We start from the raw sequence: 14,943 nt of genomic DNA, 5'->3' as shown, positions 1-14,943 counted from the left end.
GAAAATATCGCTCTGATTGGCTGAATCAGGCATGTTTACCGCAATTAAAAGCTCCTCCACTCCTTCGAAAAGATTTACGCATTATTGGCAACGTTTTATTCACTTAAGAGCGAAACGATTATCAAAATGGAAGCTGTAATCGAAGCAAATAACAAGTTCACCGTGGAAGTCCACAAAGCTCTGAAAAATGATCAGAAATTCATCGGCAAAAACCTCTTTTATTCACCGAGTAGTTTGAGTATTGCACTTGCTATGACTTACCTCGGAGCAAAGGGCAACACAGCTGGGCAGATGGCCAAGGCTCTTAAATGGGACGCATTGCCACAGGAGCAACTCCACACTGAACAGAAACACTTTTTAGAAGCTCTCCAAGCATCAAACACCACCAGCAACCAACTCCTGCCTGCAAATCGTCTATTTGTTCAGAAGAATTTTAGCCTGGTAGAAGAGTTCGTAGAAGGCACAAAAAAGTTCTATGGTGCCGAGACAGCTCTGGTCGACTACCAAAATGATAACGAAGGCGCAAGAAAGGAGGTGAACCAGTGGGTAGAGGAAAAAACAAAACAGAAGATCAAGAATATAATCGCTGAGGGAGTGTTTACCTCACGTACCCGGTTGACCTTGGTCAATGCAATTTACTTCAAAGGATTATGGCAAAACCAGTTTGATGAAGAGGCGACTTACCCTCAGCAGTTCTTTGTCTCGGATGGTGAAAAGGTAGAAGTAAAAATGATGCATGTTACAAAAAAGTTCAAACATGTTGAAGATGATGGAGATCTGGGATGTCAAGTTCTTGAGCTGCCTTACCAAGGAGAGGGCCTCTCCATGGTGCTGCTACTTCCCCATGATATCAATGGCCTAGCCAAGTTAGAGGAAGGCCTTACCCACTACAACCTACATAAGGCTCTTCAGTCTGTAACAAAGTCACGCCCCCACAAGGTAGAGGTGTCCTTGCCAAGATTTAGGCTGACGCAGCAGTTTCTTCTGAACAACGTCCTGGAAAAGATGGGGGCAACAGATATGTTCAGTGAATTCAAGGCTGATTTCTCAGGCATCAGCCTGGGTCTAGAGAAGCTCTATGTGTCCCATGTTATTCACAAAGCATTTGTGGAGGTGAATGAGAAGGGTACAGAGGCTGCGGCAGCTACAGCGGTGGTCATGATGGGTCGAATGGCTTTGCTAAATCCCATCTTCTGTGCTGATCACCCATTCCTATTCATGATTTGTCACAAAAAAACTGGTGCAATTTTGTTCATGGGCCGTCTGATGAAACCAGAAGCAGAGTAGTTCAGTTACATGTCACTGGACATGATGTTGGAAACATTGGTGTAGATGTTTTGATCTCAGAAATTGTACTTACTTTTTTCCAACTCAAATAAACTTACTGATGGAGACTGATATAAAGGGACCTTCCATGAAAAGATAATTAGGAAATGAGGCAACATTGTTTTTCATTTCTTATCAGTAATAACTCTCATTTGATTTTTTACTCTAGTTCCTCACACAATTGTAACAACAATGCCATCAACAGTGATCAAAATTTGTCCTCCTCTTGGAAAAAAATACTTATAATAAACACTCCCATTTGACTAAGCACATAATCAATAAAGAACACAGTTACTGCATTTTCTGTGGCCTGCATTATAGTACTAACAATAGGTTATCAAAATATGAACTCATCTTAACCCTTATATTTACCATCTTTGCAACCCTCAAAGATTAACAGGATGATGAGAAAGGGTGAAAAGCAAAGTTGTATTTGTATGGACAGGGCTGAGGGTGTACAGGTCACTTCACTCCACTCCACCCCCCTCTTTTTCATGAACGGAGATTATTTGTAATAACATCAATAATGACACATAATAGCATGCTATTGTGTGCGAGTGAGATGCTGGGTTTAGACCTTTTTTACCGAAAAATCCTGTCCACCCTGTTGGTGTTGCAAAATAAAAACTGTTTGAGATTAAAATTATTTGATTTAACAGCAATGGGAAAATATACCAACACTGCATGTTATGAGAATATCATCATGAATATCATCATAATTTATGAGAAGGGTTCAGGAATTCAAGAGAAATATATACATTTTTCTTTATCCCAGTAGTGTGTCATTAGGCAATTGTGTACATGCAAATCAATGAAAAAAAAACCAAATAGAATGATTGCATTTGAACGGTTTTTAATGTGAGTAATCTATAGTTTGCTTTGAGTATAGCCCTGATTCCAATCACTTTGAGCTATACAGTCAAGAAATGGGGGTTGATTAGGTGTGGTATGACATGTTCATTGAATATTTCCATAACCTCTTACAGAAAAATCCTGTCCACCCCCTTGGTGTTGCAAAATAAAAACTGTTTGAAATTAAATTTATTTGAAAGAAAGCAAAGAAACTGACATGAGACCATGAAGACCAATACTAACCTTCCACAGTCTACTTTGACCCAGTTAGAACATTGGTTATCCATTGTAGCTATCCACACACTCAAGCAATTTTTTTGCCTTCTTCAAATTCTTCCCCTGAGACAACTTAATTTGCCTGGATACTTCTTTGGGCCAGCATAACAAGTGTGTGTGGTGTACTTTATTCAAGCCAAGGCCAGATATGTGTTGTCCCTTGTTAATTCACTTACATAAGATGATGTCAATGATAATACCACAAACACCAGCACATAAGTTGCACTCACAGATAAGCCACACCCTTAGCTTGTGACTCAAATCTTGGAAAGTTTTTGAAAAGTAATCCAAATAAATTACCATTGGAGTCTTAAGAAAGTTGCTTTATATTTTTATGAAGTTCTCATTAGTTTGGTATACACTCCAGACAAAATTTTAATTTATGCAAATTAACAGCACAATTTCCAGATATACTTGCAGATAAATGGTACCCCTAATTTGTTGAAAAAATGTTGGGAAAAATGGAGAAGTTTATATGATGACATAATCGGTAATGAAAATGATAACAATAATGATAATGTTAACATAGACTAAAAGATGTCTGGGCCTTTAACCTTTTATACCCTAACATCAGTATGCATATTCTCCATGCTCCATACATTTCCTGAAGCACTGACAAGGAGAATTTGTTTAAAAATCAAGAGCTTAATAAGTTGAAGATCATTTCCTTGATTCTCTTGACCTTAATGCTTGATTCAGAAGTGATATTGTAAGGAGAAATTGGCAGCTGGTCACTCCTAGGGGTTAAAGGGTTAAAACTTTGCCAGCACTTTTTGGGGGTGGATAAGAATGGATAGTTTGGAGCTCCGTATCTTATAAAGAAGGGGGGGGAGGACATAGGAAAATTGAACCTAAAAACAGTTTGAAATAAGTTACAGATAGTTGCAACAATGCAATAAAACTGTAGAGTAATCAAAACATGTTTCCATTTATTTGAATGAACATCAATGCAAAAATTTACCAATATTCTGCTTGTTATGAGAACATCATGATAAGTATCATGATCATAATTTCTAAGGAGGGTTCAGGAATTCAAGGGATATATAAAAATTTAATGTTTTTTTCACCCCCTTCCCCCCCCCCCCCAGTAGCGTGTCAAAGGGAATTGTGTCCAAGCACCAAGCAAATCAATGAAACAAAAAAACAAAACAAAATTTAGTTATGTTTGAACGATTTGACTATAGCCCTGATTCCAATCACTTTGTTAATAAAATTCCCTGTTTGACATCACTGAGCTTAACAGTGAAGAAATAGAGGTCAATTAAGTGTGGTCCAACATTTTCATTGAACGTTATCGAGACGTATTCTTGTCGAGCATATTGCGACAATACGTGAACGATTCAATAGATTTTCCTATTTATTAGGTGTTGCTAGAGAAAAAAAGCTACTGAAACCCAGGATGGGAACCGGAGCTTATCGCCCACCCATATCTAAGGCATAACAAGATGCTGCCCAAACTTATCTACCTTCCCAGAATTGGCAGTACCCTTTGGTGTCACCCATGATGAAGCACCATCCGAAATCCAGGACAGTCTGAAGAAACCAAGAGCCAAGAGCCAAGACCCGAAATTAGACACTACAAAAATTCTGGCACCGTTGTTCCGTGTTAACCGCTGAATAATGGACGCTGCTTTAAATGTGGCCCCTCCTTGGAATTTAACGCATATAGAGGCGTTAAATAAACTTTCCAAGTGAAATAACAGTACAAGAATAGTCCAGAGAACAGGTACAGTTTTATGCTTGCATTTGCGTAAAAGATAACTTTTTTGTTCACAAACAGGATCAAATTAGGCCCAACTTGGTACCGGATGCGGCATCCACTGCGAACCACTTCGTACGCTCTAATTTCTCTCACAAGCAAAAACCACACATTTCTGAAAATTAGGCGTGGCCACAAACTGCGCACCGCCACAAATTAATCAGAGTATTACAACAGCTATGAAAAACAGCAAACTATCAGTTTCCTTTTTGATTAGCGTAATTCAGTAGAAATAAGGCTTCTACTTTTGGTCATCGTCAGTTGTAAAATGAAATGGGAAACTATTTCAATCGTTCACCTCATTAGGACCACTGAGAATTGGTAACCAAACCTTCCCGGCAACTGATCACCGAGTGCCCGACAACGAGAACATAAATTCTATTACTTCGTTGAAGAACGAGTTTCTGGTACATAATTTAAACGAAAAACTAATGTTCATCCTGATCGTTGTCGCTTTCTGTACTGCTAGTTTCGCTCTCACTCTTGTAGCGTCGTTTTTTCTTTTTCTTCCGTTCGCTTTTGTGTTTGTGTTTCTTCTTGGATTTTCTCCGATGGCTGTGCTTGTCCGATGAATGATGCTTCCGCTTTCGGTCTGCTGGCTTCTCTGTTAGTTCGTGTTGCTGCTCACCTTCCCTGCTGCCAATTTCTGTATTACTTTCACCAACATTAGGAGACAGTCTAAAATGAAAGGAAAGTTTACCTCGTAAAGGATTCAAGCACAAATTCACCTTGTCAGTATCAAAGGAAACGTAAAGGGAACAATATGAAGAATAAACGTACTGATGTTGGGGTATAAAGGGAGAGAAGCAGTACAAACCTTTCATTGTTTTCTGTTTCCCCTTCGCTTTCGTCGTCATCACTGTAGATTCTCCTTTTTGTTCTTAGTTCTCTGTTCTCTTGTTTGTCTGTTTGTTTACTGCGCTCTCTCTCCCTACTTCTTCTCCGATGCCGGCCGCGTTCATCATCTCTCTCTCGGCTCTGGTCCCTATCATATCGCTTTCTGTGCCTGTCTTGTTCCCAGTCTCTATCCCGCGATCTGTCTCGATTTAGATCTCTGCGTCTTCTCCAGTGATCTCGCCACCAGCTTCTCTCGGATCTCTCGGAAGCCCGGCCACCATTGAATGGAGTGCGGGTTGGTGACAAGTCCTCTCTGTAATCGAACTCATCTCCTGGATTGCGGTACACATGCAGGAAGTTGCAGTTTTTGCCTCTTGGACATCGGTTGCGCCCAAAAAGTCCTACAAAAAGTATAAAATGAAAATCAATAAAATAAGAAAATAAAAATATACAGATTGAATGACTGAGCAATTTACAACTGACTTTTAGAATCAATCCAGGATTGCATTTGTTTACCTGACTGCAGGCTGTGATTGTTCTAGAAAACTCGTTCTTATTTGCTCTTTGTAATATTCACCTTCACTCTCCGGGTTGTCGCTAAGCACTGGCTGCCGGCGAAATTTGCATGTTTAAAAAGCGGTGATCGCCGGCTGTAGTTTACGCCGACGATCGCTTGGTAAAGCACAACTGGCACTTCTGAGTTTGTACACGTACAATCCTTCGATATTGAACACTTTCTTTGAGCCGTCTCACTTGAAATTTCAGCCAGCAGCCTACTTTCTAAGCAACAATACTGCATGAACCGTTGTCATAAGCTTCAACTTGCATTTAAAGAAATCGGAAAGCGCTCCAAAAACCTAGGTAATACTGGAAAATTAAAAATGCTTTTAAATCAAATTTACGATGGGTGACACTTCTTACGCTTTTCACGTATGCGAATGCAAGTACAAGGCGATGGCGAGGAGACCGCAAGAAGCAGTCGCATGCGGGGGGTAAGGACGCCAAACATGCGCTTAATTGGCCGTTTGCAAATGTCTCGCACTTGCCTCCCCTGGACATAAAACGCAAGAAGTGACGCCTAATCTGTAGATTGCTCATAAAATACCGCATATTGCTGACTTCCACTTGGTGACAGGAGAATATTCACATGAGAGCTGCTTTGATGCATACCAACGGGCGTTAAACATTGTATAGGCTCTGGCGCATTCCTCTTCACTGCAAATTAAACATATTCGTCGTTGACTTTATAAAAAAAGTGTCACAGAGTATAGCTGAAAATTGGGATACGAAACATTCTGCAGTAACATTTCCGCACAACCCCATACTTCATTACCCATACAGTTCTCGGATAAAGAAAATGGATCAATGTCAATGTCAACGCACCTACACCACCCCTAACCCAACAACGGTGAAATTGCAACAAGTTAGGGTCAATTTGGGGTTGGGGAGGGGTAGGTGCGCAGTTGCTCAGATCAACGTCAATGTCAATGCACCTACACTTCCCCTAACCCAACAACGGTGAAATTGCAACAAGTAAGGGTCCATTTGGGGTAAGGGGAGGGGTAAGTGCAAAGTTGCTCAGATCAATGTCAATGTCAATACACCTACCCCTCCCCTAACCCAACAACGGTCAAATTGAAACAAGTTAGGGTCAATTTTGGGTCAGGGGAGGGGTGGGTACATAGTTGCTCAGATACTGACTTTAATCCAATAAAACAATGCCGAAAACAAAAGATTGCCACTAGGATTACGCCTTTGTGTTAGAGTAGTATTGGGTTATAAGGAAATATTTCCAAACAGCAATCGTAAATTTTGAACGAAGCCTGTGATAAAACATAACGATGCCTTGCATTTATTTTACGTTTTTTTGGCATAAATATGCCACAAAGAACCTTGCCAACCTCTCGCAATCTTAACCTCATGCTTGAGTAGATACCATGTGAACTTAGTTCATTTAGATGGGCTCTTCTATCAACTAAACAGAGAACTCACAACCGAATTCCCCTGACTCGTAAATGACAAAAAAAGTGGAATGAATGTACAGGAAGGCCTTTCTAAACAATAACAAAAAAAGACATCATCAATCGAACAAAAGAGTGAAAGAAACATTTAGTGGTGAAGTTGAAAGCCTACCTAGAAAACTGCACGTAGACATTCCCTCTCAAGTGAGGCTCGAAGTTACAACACACCTGTAACGAAACCGGAAAGGTCTTTTCAATCACGCCAACAAAATCGAGAGTGATTTCCAAGTGAATGTCGACCTTTCGTGATAATTTCTGACGACTTGTGATTGGTTCAGGACCCTTACGTCATCTAATCAACCAGTCAAATATCGTATCGCATTTCCTCTGACGAAGGGCTAACGCTCGAAACGTCAGTTTTAAAGCTGTTTACAGTGGCCAATTTACGTTGTCAACTCAGTTGATAATACCAAATTACCTTTTTTAACTCTCCCACCGAAACAGCAGAAATTTATCCCCTTTGTTTAAATATCACTTAGCGTTTGACGTCAGCTGTTGCTCTTATCCACCAGTCCGCACCTTGTAAACGAGGTTTGGGGGCGAAATTTAGATGTAAACATGCATATGACCTATTGGTTTATTACACTGAAGGTCTTTCCTGTGATTGGCCAATGTTACAACGTTGATTTGAGTTCAACCAAACTATAAGTAGCACGGCAATTTTTACCTTAAATTGTACAACAGTGCCAGCCTTTCTAAACTCCGGCAAAGTGTCTTGGTAAAACTGCTTGAAACTTTCAAAAGTATCCCTTTCGTCGTACTGGAAATTAAACAAATATTATTTTAATGTTCATGACAAGAGTAGTTTTCTATTAACTCATCTCCTTGAAAGGTATCCCGAGTTAATTTACACTTTGTGGGGGACTTTGGCCAGACTGCATTGAGCAGTTTACAATTTGTTGAAGTAAATTTTTGCCAGTGCCCCTAGACCTTGCGTTTCTATCAATTACACAGAATCTGTGACTACACCACATCATTTTTCCCATATCAGCGTGAAAGCAGGAACGGAGCGAATGAATATGCCATGCATATTTACCAGGAGCAGAACGCACCTCTAAACTTGTATCTTGGTCAGCCTCGTCAAGCATGGATTGAGACAGACGAATGTCATTGTACATGCCAGGAATCATTAGAGTTACACTGGAGTTGGGTCGAGGGTGGTGCCTGGAACACCTGAATGGACAAATGGATATCAGAAATTGGTCAAGAAATGTGAATGACGATAGAGTGTGAGTAATTTTCAACTGAGCGTCGAGGGTATCCGGGATTGCATTGTTTTTGCTTCACTTCGCTGTGTGATTGGCCCAGAGAACTCGCGCCACTTTCTGATCCAATCAGATTCAAAACTAAAACCAACTGCGACTTGGTCGCGTTTTTCCCGCGTTTCTGGCAGTTTGTTTGTTTTTCCTGAGAGTTTTCATTGGCTCTTGTGAAAATTTGATTGGCTTTCGTAATTGCTTTGGTTTAGGTTTAACGACACTCGTTCAAAAAGCGCTATAACTTCAATTAAAAATTACTTTCATTTTCATAAATACCATCTCAACCATAATAATAAGCTCAGAGACAAGTTTTGAAGTATAACCGGGTGACGGTAGAGGTAAATTGGCCGCAAAACCGGACTTAATAAAAGGAGCCTTCGTGCATGAGACAAGTATTGCATCCATGAGGGGGAGGGGGGTGGGGGGTATCATAAGAATATTACAGATCCTTATGGGGGGATCATCAGGCAAATCTTATCGTGAAACAATGAAAATCCTCCGTATCCCCCCTTCCCCCCCTCCCCCATGATAAATAATAACCAGTCCCTCCTTTCTCACCTTTCTCCGAATCTACAGGCTCCCGTCTTCAGATAAAATGAACAGTTCACTGTATCCTACAAAAAACAGAGTCAAAATAAACAAAAAGCATTGTAACTTTGTGGTCGCTTCACATCACACCGATCATCTTATCTCCGTCAGTGAGGGCCGGTTATTTCAGATAAAATGAACAGTTCACTGTATCCTACAAAAAACAGTCAAAATAAACAAAAAGCATCGTAACTTTGCGGTCGCTTCACATCACACTGATCATATTATCTCCGTCAGTGAGGGCCGGTTATTTACACGAGGTCTAACCCAAACCGCGGTTTTACGCAAGCAGAGGGCCTTAAGTATTCTCTAAGAGGGTTGTTTTCATTAAACAAATGTCCTTCCACTATCAGCTTTCGGCCCTCTTGACACTGTTCACAAAAATTTAAGTTCAGATAAAAGACTCAGCTGAAGACAGTTGAACGCGGTTTTGATAAACAACAGCTAAATTTTGTTTAAATTTTTAGCTTCTACTGGGTTTCTTCGCTAGAATATTTAATTCTTTTTTAGCTGTTAACAAATTTGTAGATAGGTGTAAAAATCGGAATCCTTCAGTAATTTTTGATTGATTCAGCATTTACTTCTTCACTCACTTGTTCCGTGCCGTAGGATTTACTGTCACCTGAACGTGGTGCCAGAGGATTATGCCAAGGACCATTACTCTAAAATCATAGAGAAAAAAAAATGAATAGTCATGAGCACTTCTGGTAGAATATTTCCAATTTACCAATAGACTTCCGGTTTTCCGAAGGAGAGCAAATTTTGCCCTTTATATACCTATGTAACTTGACCTAGTGGCACATGATAAAAATGTTAGTGATACGAAAAAATCCAATAAAAGTGAACTGCAAAATTGTTCTTTTATTATAATTATTAAAAATTTCCTGTCAAACATTTTTCCTCAGCACAATTTTTTCATGGATTTCATCATTTTCAAAATCTAACAATGTCATACAATGTAACTCTCACACTACCTGAGAATGGTCTGGACACTGGACACTGGAAACCTGAAATCTAGTCTATGTGTCTACTATTTCTATTTCTGTCACCTACATGTATCTCTGAGATTTCAATAACTTTTTCCATAAGTGGCTGCCAATGGTGTAATAGGCCACTATTCATATAACGCCTCTTAACGCCAAAAAAAATTGTTATCTAGAAGCTTGAAATGTAATTTCCAGCCTTCTGAACTTCCAAACGAAGTGCTCACAGGCTTAGCAGACAGTGGTAAGTGGAAGACATAATATATGCAGCAGTGGGCTGATGTTAATCAGCTTTTAATGAGACTCTTGTATTTAAAACCACAACTTTTTTGGTGGTTGATTTGGTAAGGTGACATAATCATGTAATATAATACACAAGACTAATTGTGATAACTATCCATTATAAATTCACACTTGTCTGTCATGTTTATTTACCTCAGAAGTTGATGGTTTGTCCAACTCCCTGAATAAGGCATCCTATTGGAAAGACCATTCCAAACATGTTTCTTAAGAGAAAGTTAAGATTCTCCTGATAATTCACATACCATTAAAAAAAATAGCCACTGATGTGGCCCACAGTTTACTGAACTGTGTTCCCCTTTTTCAAATATTTTAAAGGTTATTCTAAAATAATTATAAAAAATACAACAAAAAATATTATTGCAGTATCTGTCAGTAACTAATACTTCAACAAGTAGTATGACCAGTCAACAGTAACATGAAAAGGTTGTTTAGCCTTCTTCTTGGTGAGTATCAAAATGTCATAAACATTGAAAAAATTGAATTCTAAAAAAAATGCAATAATGTGTGCAAAATTGGATGAATACAATCCCTTTACTATATCATACATAACAATAATAAAAAATAATAATAATGTTCCTATAGGCATATTTAGAATTTGCAACTTGCTTATGGCAATCTTGAATAAAAGGAAAAAAAAGTTGGCTAAATACTGATCATGATGATGTTCCCAGAGTAAATTCATTTCAACCATCAAATGATCAACTTTGCAACACACCCTCCTTGCAGGGTCTGAGGCCACCCTCCCCTAAAAAATTTGACATTTGAAACTCTCTTGGACATGATTTCCAGAATTATGGAACACATCTGGGTAATTTCTTTTTAAGCCACACATTGGTATAGAATCATTTCAAAAATACTTTTGTTTTGTCTTTGAACACAACACACAAAGTAGCCAGTGCAAAATGGTCTGATAGCCTGTGGTTGTCTACAGCCTACCAGCCTATAGTGACAACCCTGCTAACACAATTCTTCAAAAATGCTACAGTCAACTACACTCAGTATAATAGGTACATGTAATCTATAAAGTACATTTCTTGTAATTTATCTGAAGCTACTATCTTTTAAAAGATACAAATATTCTTTGATGTGATAGGCCCCACGCGTTAAGCCACAGCAGCTTGCTCATGAACTTGGCTGATGTTATTCCACATTTGTTAAGGATCATCAGGTATTACTTAATTTTGAATATTTATGACATTTACAATACATTTTATGTATTATGTTGGAATAATTAATGTAATTACATATCTGAGTTTTATACAAAGTAAGAAGTTGTTTGACACCAGAGTTATAAACAGAGTTATCTTGGCCAAAAAATTGATCATCAGACAACCTTTTCTGTTCTTATCTACCATCTTGAACCCCTGGGGGAAGATGGAAGCCGTTACTGTTTCTTGCCCCAATAGAAGCACATACTATATTGCAGTGTCATTCTTGTAGGGAGTGAGTGAATTGAGTAGGGAAGGGTGAGAACTTAAAAAAAAGAGGGGCTTTTCAAGATCTGGTTAAAAAAAGTGTAATGATATCATCCCATTCAGCTAGAGTACATGTCCTTGGCAGATTAAGAAAGATATGTTAAGAGAATTTGATATTACATCTACAAAATGCTCTCTCATTGATATGTTTATCTGTTAATTCTGATCACTAGTTTGCTGGATAATGTACAAACATTGCATTCACGAGAGCTTACATGTAGACCACTTTTGGGATTTGAAGGGTTAACAGAGAGATTGCAATTATCAATTATTTATTTGACATTTAAAAGGAATCAATAAGAACAACCTGACTCTGTATTGGGATACGTTCAGTGAAAAACCAAATCCATCAACAGTGATATCACCTCTTTCTCTTTGATTTCCTGTTGTTTCCTTTCCTCCTTGTCCTTCTCCCTTTTCTGTTCCTCTTCCCACTCTCTCTTGATTCTTTCCTACATCATTGGCAAAAAAAAAAAAAAAAAACAATTAAAGTTAGCAATGGAAAAAATCAGCCACAATTACAGAAAATCTTTTCCCTTTAAGATGAAAATGAGATAATGCGGTGTTTCCTTATCGGGCTGTAATCAATAAAATCTACTGCCTGTAGTACAGGTCTATTATTACTGCCTACAATTGCTTGGAATTCTTGAAAGTTCAACAGGTAAATGGATTAATCTATCAGTTTGAAAATTTCTTTTATCTAACACGCCAAAAATAAGGGAGAACACTGTAATGGCCAATAGCATTCAAGATTTCAATGCTATTAAGACTGAAATTAAGTGAATATGCTGATGGCTTTGACGAAGGTCGGCTGTCCAAACATTATACATTATCTGAGTACACACCTCTTGTTCCAATTTTTCTCTCAACTTTCTGTCTTCATCCTCTTTTTTCTTTCTGAATCTTTCTTGTGCAATAGCTTCCCTTTCCAACCACAAGCGATGCTGAGTTTTTCTTTAACAAAGTAGATGTACATAAATGACGGTCAGCAAACAAATAACACAAATAACAAATAACACAAATTTGAAAGTTTCATGCCAATCACCTTTCCTCTTCTTCTTCCAACAATCTCTTCTTTTCCGCTCTTTCCTTTGCCTCTACCTTAGCCCTGATATAAAATCATTGTGGGTGCTTCATTACCAACTTTAAAATTAACATCAGTATGCACATTCTCTATACTGTTCTCCATAACTTTCTTAAGGTACTGACAAGGAGAATTTGTTTAACAATCAACAGCTCCTTTAACTGGTGATCATTTCCTTTATCCTTGTCCCTTTATGTTTGATTCAAGGATGATATGGTTAGGAGAAATTAAATGCTAGTCACCCTTAAGGGATCAAAAGGGATTAAACAAAACATATCTGCTTATGGCAAAAAGGAACTAAAAAAACTGATCTCCCCTGCTCCACTCTGATTCCATGTACTGTCTGTCATTTGTTTCTCATAGATTTAACTTTGAGAATTGATTGATATCTTCATTTCACTCTATCACTATTCTGCTTGAACATGTACTGATACTGAAAAGAGAAATTCACACCTGGGATTGAGAGGGTTTAACCTTTAACTCCCAGAAGTGAATAACATGCAATTCTTCCTATAATATCCTTACATTATCTAGCAAACTGGTAATGAGAATACTCAGACTGATCAGGTAGAAGTTGTTACCTTGATCTAACACCACATTCTCATAACTAATTTACAATGAAAGGTGTAGCAACTGGAAGGGAGAATTAACAATCAGATCTTAGCAGTTCAAGGGGTTCATCATAAAAGTCAATTGCCATAATTTTGAAAAACTCTAAACAAATATGGCATGACACCAAGACCAGGAGGTGAAGAGAGTTGCTGAATTATATCTGTATCCTGTTAATCTTTCTGCTACTATGTTAACAATATAATGAACCTGCAACTCACCTTAATATGGGATCATTTTCTATTCTCCACTTTTCTGTATAAAACAAGGAAGAGGGTCATAACTTCAAAATGAAAGTGTCTAGCCATAAAAACTGAAAACTGACAAACTCAAAAACATGGTTTAATAATTGTAAGTATACCACAAACAACTCTTAGCGTGCGATTAGCGTGCTGGTCAACAAGCAGTTTCTTAATTGTTAGTGCTAATTGACCAGTGCTAAGTTTAATTTTACCTTCAAGTTCCTCCTGTTCTCTCTTCTTAGCTGCTTCTTGTCTTTTCTGGCGCCGTCTTTCCTTTTTGACAAGTCTTCTAAACTGTTTGTGGCTTTCGAGTAAAGAATCGAAATATGGAAATCGAACTTGTATTTAACCTTGGGTCAAATCAAATTCATTCAAGTGTTTCCAACCTTCTGGTGCAAGGAAAGATTGTATCGAAAAAGTGTTGTGTTTCGGATTAATTCAACAGTTAAACAACTTTCTGGTATGGGTACATTTATCTCCTGAAGAAAATTACGAAAGCTACGAATGGGAGGTCTATCTATCTATTTGCAACCTTCAAGCTTAGCTTCACCGCGAAACAACTTAGGCTTTCGCAAAATCGAAAAAAAAGAAAGAAAAAATAAGATAAGTTTAAGTTGAAGATAACTTCTTCTGTGTTATTAACTCAAATTACTATACCTGAGCTTAACAGGCTGTTTTTGCTGACAATCTTTCTTCGACTCCTCATCTTCCTCGTGCTCTTCAACCGCCATGTTGAGGAATCGTCGGCCCCAGGCTTGCCACTGTTTACCTCGCGAGGATAATACTAGTTCCCAGGACTTCTTCCTTCTTAGAATTCAGCAATCCTTCTTCGTCACTGCCTCGTTGGATTGTCTCTTCTGTTCCTTGTTTTGTTTTGGATGCATTTGCAATCAATTCTCAGTTCAAACAACGATAAATTTTGTGATTTTTTGAGGCTAACAGAGATTACCTCCGCCTTGGTAGATAAACTGCGGCTTGGAAAAGCACTCGTTCGCTCGCACGCGTTCCTTCTTCTACATGATGTTTCAAGTGGTTATGGCACAGTTCACCTCCTACAGGTCGATATACGACAACCTACAACAATTACTGAATCAAAAAGGGTAGCAGAATGAAATACGTTTGTCAAAAATGGGGTCAGAGGGTCGGTACACCGACATATGTAACCATCCTCCAGCCCACAGATACCTTCCCCCTCCCACTTCTTCCCCTTACCCCTTACCTCTAACCTACTTGTAGCCGTACCCTTCCCTCCTCTCCCCTCCCCCCCTCAGCTGAAACGAAGGCGAGGGAACACCCCGCGTGTTCGAGTGTAGGACATTTCGATTAGTA

At 38.7% G+C, this 14,943-nt stretch overlaps 2 protein-coding genes across 2 annotated transcripts; one reads left to right on the top strand and one right to left on the bottom strand.

Moving 5' to 3' along the window:
- Positions 1-28: 28 nt before the first annotated feature.
- On the top strand, positions 29-1,625 carry LOC113673794 (leukocyte elastase inhibitor). The gene has a single exon (XM_027190241.2). The coding sequence runs from the start codon at positions 127-129 to the stop codon at positions 1,285-1,287; it is 1,161 nt and encodes a 386-aa protein (XP_027046042.2). The 5' UTR covers positions 29-126; the 3' UTR covers positions 1,288-1,625.
- A 1,736-nt stretch (positions 1,626-3,361) lies between these two features.
- Positions 3,362-14,881, bottom strand: LOC113673957 (U2 small nuclear ribonucleoprotein auxiliary factor 35 kDa subunit-related protein 2-like). The gene is made up of 15 exons (XM_089211015.1): positions 14,272-14,881; positions 13,827-13,918; positions 13,594-13,627; positions 12,725-12,787; positions 12,525-12,633; positions 12,045-12,131; positions 10,337-10,378; positions 9,512-9,580; positions 8,889-8,944; positions 8,124-8,244; positions 7,739-7,831; positions 7,184-7,239; positions 6,156-6,265; positions 5,031-5,451; positions 3,362-4,891 (listed from the first exon to the last, which is right to left on the bottom strand). Exons 1-15 carry the CDS (start codon positions 14,343-14,345, stop codon positions 4,642-4,644), a joined length of 1,677 nt encoding a protein of 558 aa, XP_089067141.1. The 5' UTR covers positions 14,346-14,881; the 3' UTR covers positions 3,362-4,641.
- Positions 14,882-14,943: the final 62 nt, after the last annotated feature.

Source organism: Pocillopora damicornis, chromosome 6 (assembly GCF_964200805.1).
Source record: "Pocillopora damicornis chromosome 6, jaPocDami1.2, whole genome shotgun sequence".
Classification (NCBI taxonomy): domain Eukaryota; kingdom Metazoa; phylum Cnidaria; class Anthozoa; order Scleractinia; family Pocilloporidae; genus Pocillopora; species Pocillopora damicornis.
This window is presented reverse-complemented; position numbering and strand designations above follow the sequence as displayed.